This window comes from Carcharhinus amblyrhynchos, chromosome 21 (genome assembly GCF_965287045.1).
Source record: "Carcharhinus amblyrhynchos chromosome 21, sCarAmb.v2.hapA, whole genome shotgun sequence".
Taxonomy (NCBI): Eukaryota; Metazoa; Chordata; class Chondrichthyes; order Carcharhiniformes; family Carcharhinidae; genus Carcharhinus; species Carcharhinus amblyrhynchos.
The window spans coordinates 49,744,450-49,768,707 of NC_137344.1; the positions used below are offsets into that span (position 1 = coordinate 49,744,450).

Sequence of the window (24,258 nt, forward strand, 5' to 3'; positions counted from 1 at the left end):
GAAAAACCAAAATATATCCGGCCCCTCGACTTGGCGTAAAACATCCATGGTATATTTTCAAAAAGATCAGGGAGTTCTCCCCTGCGTCCTGTCCCTTAATCAACATCACAAAAATGGATCATTTGGTTAGTATCATAATGCTGTTGGTGGGATCTTGCTGTGCACAAACTAACTGGTTTATTTCTGACAATACAACAGTGACTATGTTCAAGGGTATGTAGTGGTTATAAAAGACAACGAGGCATCTGGTGGCCGTGAAAAGTGCTATATAAATGTAAGACTTTCTTTGCTCAAACTGCCAATTTCTGCTCTCTGTTCCCACGTTGGTAGGTCCAGTTCCTGCTCTCTGTTCCCACGTTGGTAGGTCCAGTTCCTGCTCTCTGTTCCCACGTTGGCAGGTCCAGTTCCTGCTCTCTGTTCCCACGTTGGTAGGTCCAGTTCCTGCTCTCTGTTCCCACGTTGGTAGGTCCAGTTCCTGCTCTCTGTTCCCACGTTGGCAGGTCCAGTTCCTGCTCTCTGTTCCCACGTTGGCAGGTCCAGTTCCTGCTCTCTGTCCCGCACTGGCTGCCACAACACCAGGTTAAAGTCCAACAGATTTATTTGATAGTAAACCCACTAGCTTTCGGGGTTTGCCCCTTCGTCAGGTGATTTAACCTGGTGTTGTGAGACTTCCTACTGTGTTTACCCCAGTCCAACGCCGGCACCTCCACATCAGCACTGGCTGCTCCAGGTCCTGCTCTCCGTCCAGCACTGGCTGCTCCAGTTCCTGCTCTCTGTCCTGCACTGGCTGCTCCAGGTCCTGTTCTCTGTCCAGCACTGGCTGCTCCAGGTCCTGCTCTCTGCCCAGCACTGGCTGCTCCAGGTCCTGCTCTCTGTCCAGCACTGGCTGCTCCAGGTCCTGCTCTCTGCCCAGCACTGGCTGCTCCTGGTCCTGCTCTCTGCCCAGCACTGGCTGCTCCAGGTCCTGCTCTCCGTCCAGCACTGGCTGCTCCAGTTCCTGCTCTCCGTCCAGCACTGGCTGCTCCAGTTCCTGCTCTCCGTCCAGCACTGGCTGCTCCAGTTCCTGTTCTCTGTCCAGCACTGGCTGCTCCAGGTCCTGCTCTCTGTCCAGCACTGGCTGCTCCAGGTCCTGCTCTCTGCCCAGCACTGGCTGCTCCTGGTCCTGCTCTCCGTCCAGCACTGGCTCTCCAGGTCCTGTTCTCCGTCCAGCACTGGCTCTCCAGGTCCTGTTCTCCGTCCAGCACTGGCTGCTCCAGGTCCTGCTCTCTGTCCAGCACTGGCTGCTCCAGGTCCTGTTCTCTGTCCAGCACTGGCTCTCCAGGTCCTGTTCTCCGTCCAGCACTGGCTGCTCCAGGTCCTGCTCTCTGTCCAGCACTGGCTGCTCCAGGTCCTGTTCTCTGTCCAGCACTGGCTGCTCCAGGTCCTGTTCTCCGTCCAGCACTGGCTGCTCCAGGTCCTGCTCTCTGCCCAGGACTGGCTGCTCCAGGTCCTGTTCTCCGTCCAGCACTGGCTGCTCCGGGTCCTGCTCTCCGTCCAGCACTGGCTGCTCCAGGTCCTGTTCTCCGTCCAGCACTGGCTCTCCAAGTCCTGCTCTCCGTCCAGCACTGGCTCTCCAGGTCCTGTTCTCCGTCCAGCACTGGCTGCTCCAGGTCCTGTTCTCCGTCCAGCACTGGCTCTCCAGGTCCTGTTCTCCGTCCAGCACTGGCTCTCCAGGTCCTGTTCTCCGTCCAGCACTGGCTGCTCCGGGTCCTGCTCTCCGTCCAGCACTGGCTGCTCCAGGTCCTGTTCTCCGTCCAGCACTGGCTCTCCAGGTCCTGTTCTCCGTCCAGCACTGGCTCTCCAGGTCCTGTTCTCCGTCCAGCACTGGCTGCTCCAGGTCCTGTTCTCCGTCCAGCACTGGCTCTCCAGGTCCTGTTCTCCGTCCAGCACTGGCTCTCCAGGTCCTGTTCTCCGTCCAGCACTGGCTGCTCCGGGTCCTGCTCTCCGTCCAGCACTGGCTGCTCCAGGTCCTGTTCTCCGTCCAGCACTGGCTCTCCAGGTCCTGTTCTCCGTCCAGCACTGGCTCTCCAGGTCCTGTTCTCCGTCCAGCACTGGCTGCTCCAGGTCCTGCTCTCTGTCCTGCACTGGCTGCTCCAGGTCCTGCTCTCTGCCCAGCACTGGCTGCTCCAGGTCCTGCTCTCTGTCCTGCACTGGCTGCTCCAGGTCCTGCTCTCTGTCCAGCACTGGCTGCTCCAGGTTCTGCTCTCTGTCCTGCACTGGCTGCTCCAGGTCCTGCTCTCCGTCCAGCACTGGCTGCTCCAGTTCCTGTCACTCTGTTGCAGCAGCTGTTAAATTCCCCTTTTCTATTCTACCATCGGTTGCTCCAGTTGTTATTGATGCCTCCTCCTGTCCCACATCATTCTTGGAGGCTATTTCCCAGGGCTGAAATGGTTGCTACGAGAGGACACAGGTTTAAGGTGCTGGGGAGCAGGTACAGAGGAGATGTCAGGGGTAAGTTTTTCACTCAGAGGGTGGTGAGTGAATGGAATCGGCTGCCGTCGGTGGTGGTAGAGGCGAACTCGCTGGGGTCTTTTAAGAGACTTCTGGATGAGTACATGGGATTTAATGGGATTGAGAGTTATAGATAGTTCTATGGCCTGGTAGGTATGAATATGATCGGCGCAACTTGTGGTCCGAAGGGCCTGTTTGTGCTGTAGTGTTCTATGTATGTTCTATCACCAGATTCTGGATATTTAATGCAGAATCTGTGAAGTGGGCTATGTTTTGTAAATCTGATGTTTTGTTTCATGCACGTTGTGATCCACAATGTGCGACAGAAACCGGTCTGAGCTGATCCACAATCAATATTTGGTTACTGCAGAATTTGGTCTTTAGTTAGGGCAGAACCCTTGGAGCACTGACTCATACTGTGACTGTGATGGAAATGCAAAATACTGAAAATGCTGGACATCTGAAATAAAAACAAAATGATGCAGGAAATACCCGGCAGCTCAGGAACAGCTGTGGAGGCAGAAACAGAGCGGTGAATTTTACAGACCACCCCCCCCACTCCCGCTGGTGTTTCTGAATATTAAATATAGTGAGCTGGCGGCCCTGCTGCAGTCCCCCATTTTACATGTTGTGTAAAGCATCTTACCCGCCTGCCCTTTGACTGACTGAGGTCCTGAACTGGACAATTAGCAGCCACGCAGGGCCTCAGCCTGCCCAGTTTGCTGCCCAGCAGCTTTCACTGGATGCTGGCAGTGAGGAACAGGGGGCAGGGGTACCTCCTCTGGGGGAGCCCCGTTTCCCATCTGGGGCACCGCATTCCCCGAACACATTCCCCCAGGGTGATTAAAAGCAAATTACTGAGGATGCTGGAACCTGAAACCAAAAGAGAAAGTGCTGGAAAATCTCAGCAGCTCTGGCAGCATCTGTAAGGAGGTAAGAGCTGACCTTTCGAGTCTGGATGACCTTTTTGTTAAAGTTTTGACTCAAAGCTTTTTTTTCTCTGCTCACAGATGCTGCCAGACCTGCTGAGATTTTCCAGCATTTTCTCTTTTGCCCCCAGGATGACTGTTCCCCCCACCCCACCACCCTCTCTAATCCACCCCCCGCCCCTTCCTTGTGGCATCACCGTTCCGCGCCCAGCCCAAAGTCACTGTGCCCAGCTGAAATCGGTGAGACAGCTTCTCACTGGGGTGAGGGCTATTTGTGGTTCCAGCAATGGTGACCGCTGCCATCCTGGCACTGCTGGGATGGCAAAGCTGCCAGTCAATCAAAGGGCAGAGACCTGACCCTGAGGTGATGAAGCCCCCCCCCACCCCACCCCATCCCTGCCTACACATCATCATCGCAGCACAGGCAGAGCTTCCATTGCCGAGATGCCATCACCTCTGCGGGGACGGGCAGCTAATCTGTCACCAACCTGCCCTGGCCCAGTAACATACATCCCAGAGACAATGCTTCATCCGTGCAAAGATCATTAGCCGGAAACATTCAGTTTCCCCACAGGTGTTGCCAAACCTAGCGGTTATTTCCAACATTTCCAGTTTTTGCACATGAGACTGTCATGTTGCAGTAGGAATATTGTGGTAGCAGACACACACCAGACCACAAGGAGTAACATTAAAGATTGTGTCAAAACTTAAGCATTCATCAGAGGGAGAATCTGATACTTCACAACACTGTATAACACTGGGGTACAGTACTGGTGGGGACCGGTCTGTCACTGTATAACACTGGGGTACAGTACTGGTGGGGACGGGTCTGTCATTGTATAACACTGGGGTACAGTACTGGTGGGGACGGGTCTGTCACTGTATAACACTGGGGTACAGTACTGGTGGGGACCGGTCTGTCACTGTATAACACTGGGGTACAGTACTGTTGGGGACGGGTCTGTCACTGTATAACACTGGGGTACAGTACTGGTGGGGACGGGTCTGTCACTGTATAACACTGGGGTACAGTACTGGTGGGGACGGGTCTGTCACTGTATAACACTGGGGTACAGTACTGGTGGGGACGGGTCTGTCACTGTATAACACTGGGGTACAGTACTGGTGGGGACGGGTCTGTCACTGTATAACACTGGGGTACAGTACTGGTGGGGACGGGTCTGTCACTGTATAACACTGGGGTACAGTACTGGTGGGGACCGGTCTGTCACTGTATAACACTGGGGTACAGTACTGGTGGGGACCGGTCTGTCACTGTATAACACTGGGGTACAGTACTGGTGGGGACGGGTCTGTCACTGTATAACACTGGGGTACAGTACTGCTGGGGACGGGTCTGTCACTGTATAACACTGGGGTACAGTACTGGTGGGGACGGGTCTGTCACTGTATAACACTGGGGTACAGTACTGCTGGGGACGGGTCTGTCACTGTATAACACTGGGGTACAGTACTGGTGGGGACGGGTCTGTCACTGTATAACACTGGGGTACAGTACTGGTGGGGACGGGTCTGTCCCTGTATAACACTGGGGTACAGTACTGGTGGGGACGGGTCTGTCGCTGTATAACACTGGGGTACAGTACTGGTGGGGACGGGTCTGTCGCTGTATAACACTGGGGTACAGTACTGGTGGGGACGGGTCTGTCACTGTATAACACTGGGGTACAGTACTGGTGGGGACCGGTCTGTCACTGTATAACACTGGGGTACAGTACTGGTGGGGACCGGTCTGTCACTGTATAACACTGGGGTACAGTACTGGTGGGGACGGGTCTGTCACTGTATAACACTGGGGTACAGTACTGGTGGGGACCGGTCTGTCACTGTATCACACTGGGGTACAGTACTGGTGGGGACCGGTCTGTCACTGTATAACACTGGGGTACAGTACTGTTGGGGACGGGTCTGTCACTGTATAACACTGGGGTACAGTACTGGTGGGGACCGGTCTGTCACTGTATCACACTGGGGTACAGTACTGGTGGGGACGGGTCTGTCACTGTATAACACTGGGGTACAGTACTGGTGGGGACGGGTCTGTCACTGTATCACACTGGGGTACAGTACTGGTGGGGACGGGTCTGTCACTGTATCACACTGGGGTACAGTACTGCTGGGGATGGGTCTGTCGCTGTATAACACTGGGGTACAGTACTGGTGGGGACGGGTCTGTCACTGTATAACACTGGGGTACAGTACTGGTGGGGACCGGTCTGTCACTGTATAACACTGGGGTACAGTACTGGTGGGGACCGGTCTGTCACTGTATAACACTGGGGTACAGTACTGGTGGGGACGGGTCTGTCACTGTATAACACTGGGGTACAGTACTGGTGGGGACGGGTCTGTCACTGTATAACACTGGGGTACAGTACTGGTGGGGACGGGTCTGTCACTGTATAACACTGGGGTACAGTACTGGTGGGGACGGGTCTGTCACTGTATAACACTGGGGTACAGTACTGGTGGGGACGGGTCTGTCACTGTATAACACTGGGGTACAGTACTGGTGGGGACGGGTCTGTCATTGTATAACACTGGGGTACAGTACTGGTGGGGACGGGTCTGTCACTGTATAACACTGGGGTACAGTACTGGTGGGGACGGGTCTGTCATTGTATAACACTGGGGTACAGTACTGGTGGGGACGGGTCTGTCATTGTATAACACTGGGGTACAGTACTGGTGGGGACGGGTCTGTCACTGTATAACACTGGGGTACAGTACTGGTGGGGACGGGTCTGTCACTGTATAACACTGGGGTACAGTACTGGTGGGGACGGGTCTGTCACTGTATCACACTGGGGTACAGTACTGGTGGGGACGGGTCTGTCACTGTATAACACTGGGGTACAGTACTGGTGGGGACGGGTCTGTCACTGTATAACACTGGGGTACAGTACTGGTGGGTACGGGTCTGTCACTGTATAACACTGGGGTACAGTACTGGTGGGGACGGGTCTGTCACTGTATAACACTGGGATACAGTACTGGTGGGGACAGGTCTGTCACTGTATAACACTGGGGTACAGTACTGGTGGGGACGGGTCTGTCACTGTATAACACTGGGGTACAGTACTGGTGGGGACGGGTCTGTCACTATAACACTGGGGTACAGTACTGGTGGGGACGGGTCTGTCACTGTATCACACTGGGGTACAGTACTGGTGGGGACCGGTCTGTCACTGTATAACACTGGGGTACATAAACTCTATCTCTGTCTTTTCCCACAGTTGCAGCTTCCAGAGTATCAACATGAAACCCATGTCATGTCAGGCCACACACCTTCTTCAACCCAGGCTCCTCACATCCAAGCTGAGTGTCCAACAACATGGTTTTGTTTTATTACATCCTGTGAATAACTGTGTTTGACAAGGTGGTGCTGAGCATTTCAGAGGGTCGTTAGGAACATTGCTGTGATTTGAGAGTGGCAAATTCCCCACGTGTGATGGTGAAATTTGATTCAGGCCTCTCGATCATTACTCCAGTCACATAAACACTGTGCAACTGTAGCCCCAGTGTGACTTGTACACAAATAAATAACAAGGTAAGGAAAATACCAGTGTACAACATATTCGTGATGGTTGGAGTATCACACCGAAACACTTTTACACACACACACACACACACACACACACACACACACACACACACACACACACACACACACACACACACACACACACACACACAACACTCCCGTCCATACATACAATCGTGAATGTAGCCCAATCCATCACGCAAACCAGCCTCACATCCATTGACTCTGTCTATATTTCCCACTGCCTCAGCAAAGCAGCCAGCATAACTAAGGACTCCACGCACCCCGGACATTCTCTCTTCCACCTTCTTCCATCAGGGAAAAAGATACAAAAGTCTGAGGTCACGTATCAAAGGCTTCTTCTCTGCTGCTGACAGACTCTTGAATGGACTTACCTTGCATTAAGTTGATCTTCCTCTAAATTCTAGCTATGACTGTAACATTACATTCTGCACTCTCTCCTTTCCTTCTCTATGAACGGTATGCTTTGTCTGTATAGCACTCAAGACGCAATACTTTTCACTGTATACTAATACATGAGAATAATAAATCAAATTAAATCAGACAATCCTCTGAGATTGGCAGATACACTTCATCACTTTTTATTCTACCCGACCAGGTTTTGGCTGCCTTGTTGTCAGCCTTGACCTTTCACCTCAGTTACTCAGTAGGTAATCAGGAGGTGTCGAGGTATAGAGTGTGTCAGAGGGTAACTTACACTGGTCAGCTCTGGCATCATTCAGATAATACAGGATAGGCACCAGGATATCCAGAACATCACTGCTCTTTAACGCGAAGAAGAGAAATTTCTGGAAATGAACAAAAGCCAGAACAGTAATTGTATGTGTAGAACCATAGAAAAACTACAGCACAAACTGGCCCTTCGGCCCACAAGTTGCACCGATCTTATCTCTACCTACTCAGCTTACCTCTAACCCTCACTCCTATTAAGTCCCATGTACTCATCCAGAAGTCTCTTAAAAGACCCTAACAAATTTGCCTCTACCACCACCGACGACAGCTGATTCCACTCACCCACCATCCTCTGAGTGAAAAACTTACCCCTGAACCTACTCCCCAGCATCTTAAATCTGTGTCCTCTCGTGGCAGCCATTTCAAATGTAATCAAGTAACTTTCTGAAGCAACAGAACAGCACTTGACCCCCTTCCCACCATCGTAAAACAGCACAGCACGGGACAGGAACAGTCAGAACATTGAGTCTGGATCAAGATCAATCCCAGTGAGTCCCACACCCCTACACTGCCCTCGCATCCAAACACTTTCTCTCATTCAACTGTTTATCCCAAATTTCTGTTTGAGGTTACCAGTGAATGTGTATCACCACCCTGTCAGGCAGTGCATTCCAAACGCTCACCACTCACTGCATCAAAAGCTTCCTCCCCCGTGTCGCCTCTGGTTCTTTTACCAATCATTTTAAATCTGGCTTATCAGTAGAAAGAGTTTCTCTTGATGAATTCTCCCTCTCAACCCTTCAGGGTTTTAGCTAATCTCTTCTCAGCGCAAGCCCAGCTTCTCCAGTCAATCCACAAGATATTAAACCCTCATCCATGGAGTCATTCCAGTAAATCTCTCCTGGCATCCTCATTTGTGTGTAAAAGTGTGGTTCTAGAATTTAACCCAATGTCCCAGCTGGGGCTGAACAGGTGCTGTATACGGATTTGGTGTAGCTTCCCAGTTGTTCTACTGCGTCTCTAAGGATAAATGCCAGAATCCTAGATGTTTCATGAATTGCTTTTTTAACATGTCCTGCCGCCTTTAAAGGTTTGTGTCCATGTACCCCGCTCTCCAGCGCTGACCGTACTCCCACTCAGGGGCCTGACTTTACGCAGCCCCAGTTTCCAGCCTGCTACCAGGTCCTTAAAACTTGCCGCTCATGTGACTACCAATATCTACAGCAAGTCCTCATCTACAGTCGTGTCTGCGTTCCTGAAAAATGCATCTAAACGAAATGACTTTGTGAATCATGGGTTCCGATAGGAATCGATTGTCGGAGTTAGGTTCCTTGGGGCATTTCTTGCCCAGAATAATCAGTATACAAGTTGAAATACTGTATTGTACATGCTCAGCACTGTGAATTACCAGCTCAAATTACTTACAAAATAAATCACTGAATACAGCAGAAACACTATACACAGAAATTAGATATCACTAAACTCACCATCACAAACCCTCAGTAGCATAACCTCTGCGTCTCACTCACAGCAACCTGAAACTCTGCTCAACTTTTGGCTTTGCTTTCCCTTCCCTTCCCTCCTTCTCTCCCCCTCTCTCCCTTCCCTCCTTCTCTCCCCCTCTTTCCCTTCCCTCCTTCTCTCCCCCTCTCTCCCTTCCCTCCTTCTCTCCCCCTCTCTCCCTTCCCTCCTTCTCTCCCCCTCTTTCCCTTCCCTCCTTCTCTCCCCCTCTCTCCCTTCCCTCCTTCTCTCCCCCTCTCTCCCTTCCCTCCTTCTCTCCCCCTCTTCCCTTCCCTCCTTCTCTCCCCCTCTTTCCCTTCCCTCCTTCTCTCCCCCTCTCTCCCTTCCCTCCTTCTCTCCCCCTCTTTCCCTTCCCTCCTTCTCTCCCCCTCTCTCCCTTCCCTCCTTCTCTCCCCTCTCTCCCTTCCCTCCTTCTCTCCCCCTCTTTCCCTTCCCTCCTTCTCTCCCTCCCTTTCCCTTCCCCCTTCTCTCCCCCTCTCTCCTCCTTCCCTTCTCTCTCCCCTTCTCTCCCTTCCCTCCTTCTCTCCCCCTCTTCCCTTCCCTCCTTCTCTCCCCCCTTTCCCTTCCCTCCTTCTCTCCCTCTCTCCCTTCCTCCTTCTCTCCCCCTCTTTCCCTTCCCTCCTTCTCTCCCCTCTCTCCCTTCCCTCCTTCTCTCCCCCTCTCTCCCTTCCCTCCTTCTCTCCCCCTCTTTCCCTTCCCCTTTCTCCCCCCTTTCCCTTCCCTCCTTCTCTCCCCTCTCTCCCTTCCTCCTTCTCTCCCCTCTTTCCCTTCCCTCCTTCTCTCCCCCTCTCTCCCTTCCCTCCTTCTCTCCCCCTCTCTCCCTTCCCTCCTTCTCCTCCCCCTCTCTCCCTTCCTCCTTCTCTCCCCCTCTCTCCCTTCCCTCCTTCTCTCCCCCCTCCCCCTTCCTCCTTCTCTCCCCCTTCTCTCCCCCTCTCTCCCTTCCCTCCTTCTCTCCCCCCTCCCCCTTCCCTCCTTCTCTCCCCCTCTTTCCCTTCCCTCCTTCTCTCCCCCTCTCTCCCTTCCCTCCTTCTCTCCCCTCTCTCCCTTCCCCTCCTTCTCTCCCCCTCTCTCCCTTCCCCTCCTCCTCTCCCCCTTTCCCTTCCCTCCTTCTCTCCCCCTTTCTTTCCCTTCCCCTTCCCTCCCCTCTTTTTCCCTTCCCCTTCCCTCTCCCCCTCTTTCCCTTCCCTCCTTCCCTCTCTCTTTCCCTTCCCCTTCCCTCACTCTCACCCTCTTGCCTTTCCTCCTCTCTCTCTCTCTTTCCCACTCTTTGTGTCTCCACAGCTTAGATTTTTCCTGGCAGTTTGCAGAGGCCAATCCTTGGCCCTTTGGACTGTTGCAGAACAACTCAGTGAAGGGGGTGGTTCAGCACAGATGGAGCCAATGGACTACACATTGAGCCAGGTAGTGGCAGGAGTAGTGGTAGGGGCTGAGACTGGGGGGCCCACTCCCTTACCCCAGGCTGCTGACGGTTCAGCAGCCTGCACCTTCCTGGAGTGAGGGAGGGAGGTTTGAGAACCTCGCTCTCTCCCTCCCTCTCTCTGCAGCCTGTGTCCATGGTGACAGTAACAGCATCTCCTCCATGTTAGAACATGGTGCAGGCTGGTCCATACTGCATCAGATAGAAATATTAAAACTGGCCCTGACAAATAAACAACATTATAATGAAATGGCTCAGAGTCAGGACTTACTGTATTTGAACAATTAAACATTAATTACCACTTGTATTGTGTCAAGAGAAATAATAATTCATCTTAGAAAAATAAATCTGGCAATTTGCGAATTAGAAACAGAAAAAAATGACAATGAGATCTGCTTAGAATGTCATAAAGCTAAATAAATTCACTAAATATATCAGGGGTCTGCCACAAAATACCAGGTGTAACTGACATGTACCCGCGGTCTCTCTTCCCGAGTTTCACCGGCAGTCTATCCCGGAGCGTGTGTGTGGCAGGCCGTTAGTACTCTCACCTTGTTAAAGTCACACAGTTTCCAGAAGAGCACCAGCAACTCCTGATGGAACTGAATTTTCTTGGTAGAGTTGGGGAGGTAGGTCTGAAGCAGTGGGTTATTTAGCAAACGAGCCAGGCCCTTCAGAATGAACTGGAAATCCTTGGCAATCAATGACAAAAAAAGGTTAAACTTTCTGAATACACACCGACTGGGTGAGAGCAGTTTGCAGATACCTCCCTGTCATTGCATTAATTATTACGACATTACACCATACCCTATCTTCCATGTCTTATTTAACAATATACAGTACATTGAACACTGGTGTTCATATCCTGCACAGTTACATCATCACACTTCATTCAGCTTTCATTCCTAATTCTAGTATCCAGCACAACCTTTTGTGTGCTATCACCCATGTTGGTATCCAGTGCCCCTCTACAATATCACCCGTGCTGGTATCCAGTGCCCCTGTACAATATCGCCCATACTGGTATCCAGTGCCCCTGTACAATATCACCCGTACTGGTATCCAGTGCCCCTGTACAATATCACCCATACTGGTATCCAGTGCCCCTGTACAATATCGCCCATACTGGTATCCAGTGCCCCTGTACAATATCACCCGTACTGGTATCCAGTGCCCCTGTACAATATCACCCATACTGGTATCCAGTGCCCCTGTACAATATCGCCCGTATTGTATCCAGTGCCCCTGTACAATATCACCCATACTGGTATCCAGTGCCCCTGTACAATATCGCCCGTATTGTATCCAGTGCCCCTGTACAATATCACCCATACTGGTATCCAGTGCCCCTGTACAATATCACCCGTACTGGTGTGAGCTCTCGCTTCCTCTTGTTGTCCACAAAATAACAAGTCATCATATCTCAGAATCCTTATAGTAAATGACAACACATTAACACATCAATGACACCCATCATTTAAACTGAGTCTTGTGTAGCTGACTTCTTTGTCCTGTCCATCTCTGATTTTGAGCAAAGCATTTTCGTAAACAGATAAATGATCATGTGTCAAAGCCTGAAGCAAATAGATGTCTACTCGTTTTTACTCAACAATGAACCCATGTCCTTATCGTCAACTCTGCATTCAAGGATAATACTCATTACCCACTCAGTGTAAAAACCCTTAAGAATTATACAAAATCTTTACTAAATTTGCTCCACTGGAAACAGTTCCACTATCTCAAGTCTCTCCTCATAACTAGAATCATCACTTCACCTTCTTATCTCTGGCATTATCTGGTAATCTTTACTGTACACTCTATAACAATGTACTTTTACAATAGCCACCCAATTCTAATCCAATCATGCCCATAAGATATGAAAGATATCATGAACTATTTAATCAAACTTTACTTACTGCTTATTTAAAATGGATTTTGTTGGACAAAAACCATAGCTGTTACAGGTCACATGATTTGCAACTTGGCTACAGTTCTGGAAACCTCCAACAATAATTACAAGGCAAAGCTCAACGCTCATCCTTGTGAAATCTCACACTAATAATCATACGGGCCCACCACAATCAAGCAAGGGAACAGTAGACAACCTGTATTCCTGGCCTCGACTTATAACAGAGAGAGAGCCATCAAAACTCATTATACCTGTGGAGGCACTAATAGACATCATTTATCTCCCAAGGTGCAGCAGACAACGGGAAAAAAAACTCCAATTTATCGCCCTGTAATAGCTGCGAGGAGCTGATGAGCCAAGGTAGATAAATGAACAGGGATTTACTTGGGGGAAACAACTATATACAAGAGATAAGGATGCTTCGGAACTCCACAACTCCAAGACTCTAACTGCCAGAAAGCAGCTCTCGATTTGTATGCCTCACTGAGACTGGCCCTATGGGTGATGTGACCCTCCCCAATAACTCACCCTGAAAGGGACATGCTATCACAGAGAGGGAACAACAGACACCAAGTCCATTCGTCTTTGGTTCCCAGTACAAACGTGCCACTCATTTCATCTCTCTTCCTGGTCACTGTCTGAGGGTGAACCAGATGTTTCACAAATTCAGCATCCTATTTGACTTTGAGCTCAAATTTTGATGCCGTATGCTCTCCATCACTAAGTCTGCCTATTTTAACAATGTAACATCATCCATCCCCACCCTGTCTCAGCCCCTCTGGAGTGGAACCACCATCCTTTTTTTGTTACCTCCAGACTTAACAACTGAAATACTCTCCTGGTCAGCAATCTATCCTTCACTCTCTGCAAACTTGAAATGATCTAAAACTCAGTTTCTTGAATCTTAACTCATCCCTGAACTTGCTGAACTATATCTCTTGAAGTCTGAATTAAAAGTCTCATCTTAGTGTTCAAATCCCTCAATATTCTTGATTCATATATCTACAATCTGCTCCATCCCCACAACACTCCGCTCTCCTCCAATTTAGGCTTCGTACACTCCTGCCTTCCTTCACGACACACGACAGCGCAGAGTCGCTGAGCAGAAACCGACAGCCAAGTTCCGCACACATGAGGACGGCCTCAAATGGAATCTTGGGTTCATGTTGCACTTCCTTCACAGTAACACTGGCATGTGTCCTCAGTCATACAGATCCTAACCTCTGGAATTCCCCCATAAACCTTTCGGCTTCCCTCTCTCCATCGTTAACGCCCTCTCTGTCACAACTCTTTCTTTGGTCACGCTTTTGCTCACCTGCTCCAGCTTGGTGCCAATTCCTGTCTGATTGCAATCTTGTTGTAGGAAACCAAATACTCGGGAATTTTACTTTGAATTAAAGATGCTAATTTACCTACAGTTGCTTCGAGGCTTAATTAATCTGTTGTCAGTTGGTTTACCTGCCTCTCCCACAGTTACACTCACTGACCTCTGCCGGCAATAAACATTTTCCAGCATTTAAATCAGATGTTGCTGTAAAAGATTCAGGGAGACTTACCTCTTCTCTATGTATTCTAGACAAGTAGTTGACAAACAGGTTCTCAGGACCAGGAGGCTGTAAGAGCAAATAATAAAGATTGGAGGCACAAACCCTGTACTTGAGGATATTTATCATTATTTCCGACATGTTACAGTTTATTGCAAAATGCTGCGGATGCTGGAATCCGAAACAAAAACAGAAAACACGGGAAAATCTCAGCAGGTCTGACAGCATCTGTGGAGAGAGAACAGAACCAACATTTTGAACCTGGATAACTCTTTCTCAGAGTCTAACAAAGGGTCATCCAGTCCATTCACAATGGCCTCGTGGATTAACACTAACCAACATGGTGCTGATTCAGAACCTGCCTGCAGTTAACACTAACCAGTAAATAACTGACTTCAATGTTCCTGAGTCAGGGCAGAGGGAGGAAACCTATAATCTCTTGAACTGACCGACATGTACTTTGCTTCTCCAAATGTCACGTACCTGCAAGATTCACAGCCTAGAGTCAAGGCAAAATGTTGCGTGTGTATGTGTGTGTGTGTGCATGTGTCTGTTTTGTGTGTGTGTGTGTGTGTGTATGTGTATATGCATGTGTGCGTGCGTGTGTGTGAGAGAGAGAGAGAGTATGTGGTACCTTGCCCCACTCCCTCTATTAGAGTCAGCAGTCACCATCTCAGATACTTTTATATGAGGCATTGTGCATGTTGGTAGCTCTAAGCCAGCAGTGAAGAGGTTGCTTACACCAGGAACTTGCACCACGTGGCCTCACCTCTGTGTCATCCATGGCAGTGCTTGTTGTGGTCCCGTCCACGGAAGGGCTCAGGCTGGTGGAGGCATCATGGTCCAGAGTTGCGATGAGGACTTGGGCGGCCACCTCCACCAGGGGCTCCCGGTAGTCAGAGAAGAGGAGATGGTTATAGGGGATGCCGTATCCCACAGGGTCATACGCACACACTATATTCAACAGCGATGTAAAGAGCGGCAGCGCATGCCTGAAACATAGCAATCAACCAGGAGTCAGTGAGACAACTTACAAAGCAATTAACTACAAACGCTGAGCTTCTAAATGAGAATCGGTGCAACATTCAGGGAGAAAGGAGGCAAAATCCACACAGAGTATGGGCTCTGGAGAGTCAGGGGTCAGTCGCTGACCACACTGGACTTTGGAAGGTTCAGGGGGTCAGACACTGACCACACAGGTTACAGAATCTGGGAGGGTCAGACATTGGCTGCGCAGAGTACAGAGACGGGGAGGGTTAAGAGTCAAATGTTATCCTTAACGTCTAGCAAGACAATGTAATTTGACAAATTAATGGTGTTAGAGTAACACTATCCGAGCAATAACCCACTCAGCGATTTGCAAACATCTTCACAGACTTGATCAATTCAAAGACAACAGCAAGGCAGAACTTGACCAAGTGTGGCACCAAGGAGCTTTGACAAGTCAGAGGTCAGTATGAGGCTGAGGAAGTGTCCCTGGCCCAGGATTTTTTCCAAATTTGTTCAAGAAATGTAGAAGTTGCTGGCAAGGCCAGTATTTATTGGCCATTTCTAATTTCCCTGGGAATTAGGCAGCGAGCTGCCTCTGCGAACAGGTGCATTCCATCCAAGTGCAGATGGCCTTGGTTTAATATTTTCTCCGGCTGATGGCACCTCCAGCAGTAGAACACTCCCTCAGTACAGCGCTGGTATGTCAGCCCAGATTGAGAGCTTAAACCTTGTACTGTGTGCAGTTTTGGGCGCCGCACCTGCACAAAGATATTTTGGCCTTGGAGGGAGTGCAGAGGAGGTTTACTAGGCTGATACCGGAGTTGAGGGGGTTGAACTATGAGGAGAGGCTGAATAAACTAGGCTTGAACTTGTTGGAGTTTAGAAGAATGAGGGGAGATCTCATTGAGACGTATAAGATGATGAATGGGATGGATAGGATAGAGGTGGAGAGACTCTTCCCACTGAAAAAAGACAGTAGGACTAGGGGGCACAGCCTCAAGATAAAGGGGGGGCGTTTTAGAACGGAGTTGAGGAGGAACTTCTTCACTCAAAGGGTGGTGAATCTCTGGAATTCTCTACCCGTTGAAGTGGTGGAGGCTGCCTCGCTAAATATTTTCAAGAAGCGGGTTGATGGGTTTTTGATAAGAGAGGGGATTAAGGGTTATGGGGAGAGGGCCGGAAAGTGGAACTGAGCCACGACAGATCAGCCATGATCTTATTGAATGGCGGGGCAGGCTCGAAGGGCCAGATGGCCTACTCCTGCTCCTATTTCTTATGTTCTTATGTTCTTATGGTCAAGAGAGCCAGCTCAAAATACAGTAATGGGTTGAATTCTTACTGATTATCACTTCATCATTTTGGGCAGGAAGGGTGAAGGACAGGAGCCCATCCTCCCCACACCCAAACATCAGCACAGCCCAAAATTCTTTTCCCTACTGCTTTGCAAAGTCTGGATGGAATCACTCATACAGGAGACTTTCGAGAAGGGACAGGGGTTGGGAGCACTGGAACTGTACCTAAATAAACCCACCATTTCCAGGAATATCACCCCATCCCACACAGCACTTGGAATCTTGTTTCTCTGCCTGGGCCTCACCTGTTTTCTGTTGAGCAGAAGAATTGGACCCAGGGGTTGAGAACATTTCCCTCTGAGGTGGGCGGGAGGTATACAGCCTCAGAGAAACAGGTCAGCAGCAGCTTCAGGAGCTCCGTCCTGCAGGAACAAGAGAAACACTGGGTGAGGGAGGAAGAGAAAATTACAGCAAACCCAACTCGCCCTTCACTCCATCAGTGTGGCTCCGTCCTCTGATCCGAGCACGCACTTAGAATCTATAGCACAGCAAAGGGCCTCTCGCACCAGGGTTCTGTGCTGGAGTTTATATTTCTCAATTTAATTACATCTTCCCACTCTGTCCCCTATCCCCTTCTCCCTCATGTAGGCTCAAACCCAATCGAAGATAAGAACCACTGCCTCTTCGCCCTTTCCCAATAGATTCAGCCTCCCAATTTTGGCAACATTATTTTCTCCAATATGCTTTTGTAGTCAGGTGGTGATCGTGAATGTTTTTTCATTTTCTAATGAATCTTTCAAATTGTAATAAATACTAACTGATAATCCAGAGAATGTGATTTCATATCCTACCACGGGAATTTGAGAAATTCAGATTTAAAGGCAAATCTTGAAACGGAACCCTGAGTTTGTAAAAGTGATCATGAAGCTTTTCGATTGTTGTAAAAACCCATGTGAATCGTCAGGAAGAAAACATCCATCTACCCGATGTTTGTTCAACATGTAGGCCCATTTTTACCCACATGTACTATATAAACCTCAATTTCCAGCACCAATATTGACTCTTAACTATCCAGTGAAAGGGCTTAGCACTCAATTCATCAAACTATCCCCACTGGGTCAGGACACAGTCCATCAGCACCTTCTTGGTACAAGCAGAGATGGTCAATAAATATTGACTTGTTAACAACACCCACCGCACAAAATGGATGATAAAAATTGCCCATCGCACATTCTGCTTTACACAGATTTAATTGAAAAGACCTTCATATTATCAAAAACACCCGGTTAGCTGACCCCAGCCAGGGCAGAATCTGGGCCTACAGCCAATTTCATCCCTGTGATGTGGAGATGCTGGCGTTGGACTGAGGTGGGCACAGCAAGAAGTCTCACAACACCAGGTTAAAGTCCAACAGGTTTACTTGGAATCACCAGCTTTCGGAGCACTGCATCAAGAGAGTGGAGAGGTTTGTGAAACCTACCTCCCCACTCAGCTGAAGGAGCAGCGCTCCAAAAGCTCGTGATTCCAAATAAACCTGTTGGACTTTAACCTGGTGTTGTGAGATTTATCTCTGACACTCCCCTCCCTCATCACATCTGTTCACAGACAGCTCTGATCATTACCCACTCTGGCCATCTCTTGCTCTGGACACTGCCCGGTCACTACCCACTCTGGGCACTAACTGGAGAAGATTCCAAGAAGATGTGGACAATGGGCTACATTCAAACCAAACCCACACCTGTACACTGAGGGGCATCACCACCGTGTCCTCACCTATTCAGGTCATGAATGTAGCTGTGTGGTGGGGAATGGGCGAAGCCCACTCCAGCCTCCCAGATGTATTCACAGCTGTCGATGCAGTGGAGGTCCTCAGCAGTCTCCTGGAGAGAGATGAAGATGATCAGAGAATCAGCAGTGAAAGCCTACATGACATCCGCCACACTCCGCTCTCCCCGCTTCCATCATCATTGATCAGAGATTGACTTATATTCAGCATCAGTAAGGAGCACATTCTACACCAGGCACCCAATAACAGCACAGAGTCAAAATCCCTCTACATTATCCCATCAAATACACTTCAGGGGGAATTTTCCCATCCCACTCACCACAGGAATCGTAGTGGGGGGGAGAACATAGAACATTCCAGTGCAGTACAGGCCCTTCAGCCCTCGATGTTGCGCCGACCAGTGGAACCAATCTAATGACCCTCTAACCTAAACTATTCCAATGCTATCCATATGCCTATCCACTGACCATTTGAATGCCCTTAAAGTTGGCGAGTCCACAGCTGCTGCAGGCAGGGCATTCCACGCCCTTACTACCCTCTGAGTAAAGAGGGCGAACCATGCAAAGATCCAGTGACTTCGGACATGATTTTCACGTTTTGGGGCGAGTGCGGCCAGAAAAACCCACCCATAGTGTCAATATTTACAGATGATAGCAAAATAGTTAACTTCCACGGTGGCGTAGTGGTTAACAGTGCTGTCTCACAGCACCTGGGAAGCAGATTCAATTCTGGCCTTGGGTGACTATCCGTGTGGAGTTTGCTGGTTCTCCCTGTGTCTACGTGAGTTTCCTCTGGGTGCCCCGGTTTCCTCCACACTCCAAAGATGTGCGGGTTAGGTGGATTGGCTATGTTAAATTGCCCCTTAATGTCCCAAGATGTGTAGGTTAAGGGGATTAGCCATGGGAAATATGCAGGGTTACAGGATAGGGTGGGGAAGAGAGCCTGGGTAAGATGCTCTGTCAGAGAGTAGGTGCAGACCCAATGGGCCGAATGGCCTCTTCTGCACTGTTGGGATTCTATGAGTGTGTGTGGGTTCTGGAAGAACAAAATCAGTCACAATGGGCTAGCGGCATGTTGCCACTGATGTATTCACATATGATGAAAGGTTGATGGTGAGCTGATCTGAGTGGCTCCATCCACCAGATGAAGGTGCATTGGGTCAAGCACAATGTAGTAATACAGCAATGAGCTGACTCTCAACAAAGCCTCACAAGCTTGCAGAGCACAAACTCCCCAACACTCTCAACCCGGACACCAAGAGGTTTACTAAGGAAGAGGATGCCAACAAAGTATCAGTCAGAGGCAGAGATCATACATATAACGGAGGCAAGAATGGTTTTAATTGATGCTTACATACCAACTCATTAACCAAAGGAAATCGTTTTGCCAAATTTACCTCCTCAAAGCCCCTCAATCTTCAACATCTCAAACCCATTAAACTTTCCCCTCCGGTGAATAGTTTCTCCCAGTCTCTTCTTATAACTAAAGCCTTTCACCTTGAGGATCATCTCAGTGAGACTCTTCTGAGCCACCTCTTTCCTGATAACAGCAATCTAACAAAGATTCTCATTTTCTAACTGTGACCTATCCCATGATTAATGAAGAAGGTTTAACATCACCACTTTGATTTTACAGTTCATGCATGTATAAAAGCTAGCCTCCCTCCCAGGATTTGCAATAGTTTTATTAAATTGAAGGGACACTAAGGAGCAATTTACCATGACTAATCCACCTAATCTGCAATGGTGGCACAGTGGTTAGCACTGCTGCCTCACTGCGCGAGGGACCTGGGTACAATTCCAACCTTGGGTCACTGTCTGGGCAGAGTTTGCACATTCTCCCCACGTCTGCGTGGGTTTCCTCCAGGTGCTCTGGTTTCCTCCAACAGTCCAAAGATGTGCTGGTTAGGTGAACTGGCAATGCTAAATTCTCCACTGGTGTACCCAAACAAACGCCGGAGTGTGGTGACTAGGTGATTTCCACAGTAACCTCATTGCAGTATTAATGTAAGCCTACCTGTGACACTAATAAATGAACTTTTAAAGAAATCTTTGGACTGTTGGAGGAAACCAGAGCACCTGGTTAGGTTGCAATAACTGATCCCACTGCACTATTCGAACAGCACTAGAGCTCTGTGTTACAGCCCATGTCCAACACTACTGAAAAACCACGTGGGCTGGAATTCCACCGTCCAGCCGCCATGGGAATGGGAGTGGCTGAAGGGTGAACCATGGAAAGATCCTTGACCCCAGGTGGGATTTTACAGTTTTGGGACGAGTGACGCCGTAAAATCCTGCTCATTATCTGAGTGGTGGTAGATTTTGTTATATAACCTGTGTGAGTGGGTCTGGAATACTCCAGCTGGGGCAGTGGCATAGTGCAATGTCACAGGACTATTAATTCAGAGGCCCTGGAGATGTGGGTTCAAATCCCACCACAGCAGATGGTGAAATTTAAATTCAGGTAATAAATCAGGAATGATGACCAAGAAACCATTGTCGAAGGGAAGGAAAGCTCTCTGAAATGGCTGAGGCAGCCTCTCAGTTTCAAGGGCAAATAGGAATGGGCAACAAACGCTGGCCTTATCAGTGACACCCACACCCCATGAGTCCAAAAGCGTGCAGGTTTCAGTGGATTGGCCATGCTAAATGCACAGGGATAGGGCCTGGGTGGAACGCTCTTTCGGAGAAAGGGTGCAGATTCAACGGGTAAAATAGCTTCTTTCTGCATTATAGGGATTCTATGGAATGAATAAAACTCCAGGAACAACTGACGATGCTTCTCTCTCCACAGATACAGCCACATCTGCTGAGTATTTTCAGCATTTTTTTTGTTTTTGCTGCTGGTTTCCAGTATTTACTGAGTTCCGTCGTTGCTTCAGTCGTGACCTCGATGACTGAACTCTCCTCTTGCTAAAGGCAGCCTGTGAAGTAAAGGAGGCAGGAGGCACACCAGAGAACATTGCAGAACACTTCAGGGCTTGGCAGCACATTGCAACACAGCTGGCAGCTGCAAAGGGAAATGCTGGGGGCACGCGATGCACTTTGCTCTGGCCCACTGACAGTTTAACTCTCAATTTGCCCCTGTAGACCTTGTTTGTCATTATACTTCCACCAGAATTACTAATCCTCCAAGATTATCCTGGAGTTTCAGCGGATTAAGAATTAATCACCAGGACACTGCTCCAAACTGCCCGGGAGAGAAAAAAAAATCATCAGCAGAAATAAATAAATGTTCTTTGTTTTCCATTTTCTTTGCATGTTTGTTTATTAGATGTTAGGAAAACGTCACAGATAAAATTAAAATCATGCAGAAAATTGGGTGGCACTGTAGCACAGTGGTTAGCAATGCTGTTTCACAGCTCCAGGCTCCTGGGTTCGATTCCCAGCTCGGGTCACTGTCTGTGTGGAGTTTGCACATTCTCCTCATGTCTGCGTGGGTTTCCTCCAGGTACTCTGGTTTCCTCCCACAGTCCAAAGATGTGCGGGTTAGTTTGATTGGCCAGGCTAAGAAATTGCCCCTTAGTGTTCAGGGAAACGTAGGTTAGGGATTAGTGGGTAAAATATGTAGGGATATGGGGGTAGGGCCTGGGTGGGATTGTGTTCGGTGCAGACTCGATGGGCCGAAGGGCCTCTTTCTGCACTGTAGGGTTCCACGATCTTCTATGAAAATACGGGAGAGAAGGCGGCCACTCGACTGGCATGGTCTATACTGGTGCTTATTCGACATCAGTCTCTTCTCATTCCTGATATCTCATCTCAGCCTTTTTCTCTCATGCACTCACCTGATTCCTGTTCAAGAAAACCTAAGCTATTTTCCTTGACTGTAGCAAGCTCCACATTCTGACCACACTCTTAAGAAAAGACATCCAGCATAACAGACTGATTTAGAAGATATCTGTCCATGAGAATGTACCGGTGTGGTAAAAGGTAACGAGTGCAGGGTGGGTATTTGGGACATGTCACACAGCAGAATACAGCATTGCTGGAGCTGCTGCTATCCATAATTTACGTATAAATGACAGAATGGACAGGAGACAATCCAAGGCACCTACCTACAGGTTGAATAATAATAAATTGAGTACAAGTGCTGAATGATTTTAAAGGAAACGAACAGATAATCCTGCAGAGTAAGAGAAAATCAATTCATGATAAAAAGTGAGAACCTTGAAATCAATTTAAATGATGACAAGGAAAGAGGTTGCCAGCTTTTTATAGAGAAGTGATTAAAATCATTGGATCAAGTTCTCTGGCTGATGAAATCAAATAAAATGTTGGTTCAGGATGTAGCCTGTAAGCCTGAAGGCTGTGATGTTCTCTCTGGCATAACGTCATCAACTTTGATCTTTGCATTGAGTGGCACAGTGGTTAGCACTTGACTCTGATTTGATTTATTATTGTCACATGTATTAACATATAGTGAAAAGTATTGTTTCTCGCGCAAACAAAGCACACCATTCACAGAGAAGGAAATGAGAGAGTGCAGAATGCAGTGTTACAGTCATAGCTAGGGTGTAGAGAGAGATCAGCTTAATGCAAGGTAATTCCATTCAGAAGTCTGACAGCAGCAGGGATGAAGCTGTTCTTCAGTCAGTTGGCACACGACTTCAGACTCTTGTATTTTTTCCCTGATGGAAGAAGGTGGAAGAGAGAATGTCCGGGGTACATGGGGTTCTTAATTAAGCTGGCTGCTTTGCTGAGAAGTGGGAAGTATAGATAGAGTCAATGGATGGGAGGCTGGTTTGCATGATGGATTGGGGTAAATGGACAAGTTGGGCCGAAGGGCCTATTTCCATGCTGTAAACCTCTGACTCTACATTCATGACCTTTTGTAGTCTGAGACACTACTGCCTCACAACGCCAGAGACTTGGGTTCGATTCCCAGCCTGGGTCACTTTCTGTGGGGAGTTTGCATGTTCTCCCTGTGTCTGCCTGGGTTTCTTCAGGGTGCTCCGGTTTCCTCCCAGTCTGAAATTGTGCAGGTTACATTAATCGGCCTTGCTAAATTCTCCCTCAGTGTACTCAAACAGAGTGTGGCGACCAGGGGATTTTCACAGTGTTAATATAATAAATGAACTTTTTACAAGAAAGCTGCAGAATGATTAGGTGAATCCAGAGATCAGAAACTCATTCCTGAACAGTCAAGGGGTAAATTATGAGAAAAGATAATTCATCCTAGGAAGTACCTTTATGAAAAAGAGAATCATAGAAACTATAGAAACCCTACAGTGCAGAAGGAGGCCATTCAGCCCATCAAGTCTGCAGTGACAACAATCCCACCCAGGCCCTCTCCCCACAACCCCACACAGTTACCTCGCTAATCCCTCTAACCTACGCATCCCGGGCCACTAAGGCACAATTTAGCATGGCCAATGCACCTAACCCGTACACCTTTGGACTGTGGGAGGGACCCGGAGCTCCAATCAGATACAAGGAGAATGTGCAAACTCCACACTGACAAGCCCAAGTCCCTGTAGCTGTGAGGCAGCAGTGCTAACATCTGTGCCACCGTGCTGCCAGAAGGGTAAGGGACGGTCACGAGACATTAACCATTTAAGATAAAAGGGATCACGGAAAGGGATTGAGGAGCATCAGGTTCCAGAACATTGTTGGGAAAATAATGAGGGAGAGAAATGGCTGTCTGACTGACTACCCAGAATTATTCTGTCAGGAAAGAAAGAACCTTTCTGCTTTCAAATTCAAATTTGCTTTCAAGTGGTGCACTGCGCAGATTAATGCAGCTGATGAGTGGAGAGGAAGTTGGAAGCTGTGCTATTGAAAGGGTGCAGAGGAGATTTACAAGGATGTTGCCTGGATTGGGAGGCATGCCTTATGAAGATAGGTTGAGGGAGCTCGGTCTCTTCTCCCTGGAGAGACAAAGGTTGTGAGGCGACTTGATAGAGGTTTATAAGATGTTGAGAGGTATAGATAGGGCGGATTCTCGGAGGCTATTTCCCAGGGCTGAAATGGTCGCTAAAAGAGGACACAGGTTTAAGGTGCTGGGGAGCAGGTACAGAGGAGATGTCAGGGGTAAGTTTTTCACTCAGAGGGTGGTGAGTGAATGGAATCGGCTGCCGTCAGTGGTGGTAGAGGCGAACTCGCTGGGGTCTTTTAAGAGACTTC

General features: G+C 48.8%; 1 protein-coding gene across 2 annotated transcripts in view; it reads right to left on the minus strand.

The window, feature by feature from the left end:
- hid1a (HID1 domain containing a) overlaps positions 1–24,258 on the minus strand; it is a 118,329-nt gene that overhangs the window by 40,238 nt on the left and 53,833 nt on the right. For both annotated transcript variants that reach the window (XM_080209234.1, XM_080209233.1), the window contains exons 5-10: positions 18,124–18,230; positions 16,656–16,772; positions 14,838–15,060; positions 14,081–14,137; positions 11,167–11,307; positions 7,703–7,793 (exon numbers count right to left, since the gene is read on the minus strand). In XM_080209234.1, coding sequence (XP_080065360.1) covers positions 7,703–7,793; positions 11,167–11,307; positions 14,081–14,137; positions 14,838–15,060; positions 16,656–16,772; positions 18,124–18,230 — 736 coding nt within the window. The remainder of the gene's footprint in view (positions 1–7,702; positions 7,794–11,166; positions 11,308–14,080; positions 14,138–14,837; positions 15,061–16,655; positions 16,773–18,123; positions 18,231–24,258) is intronic.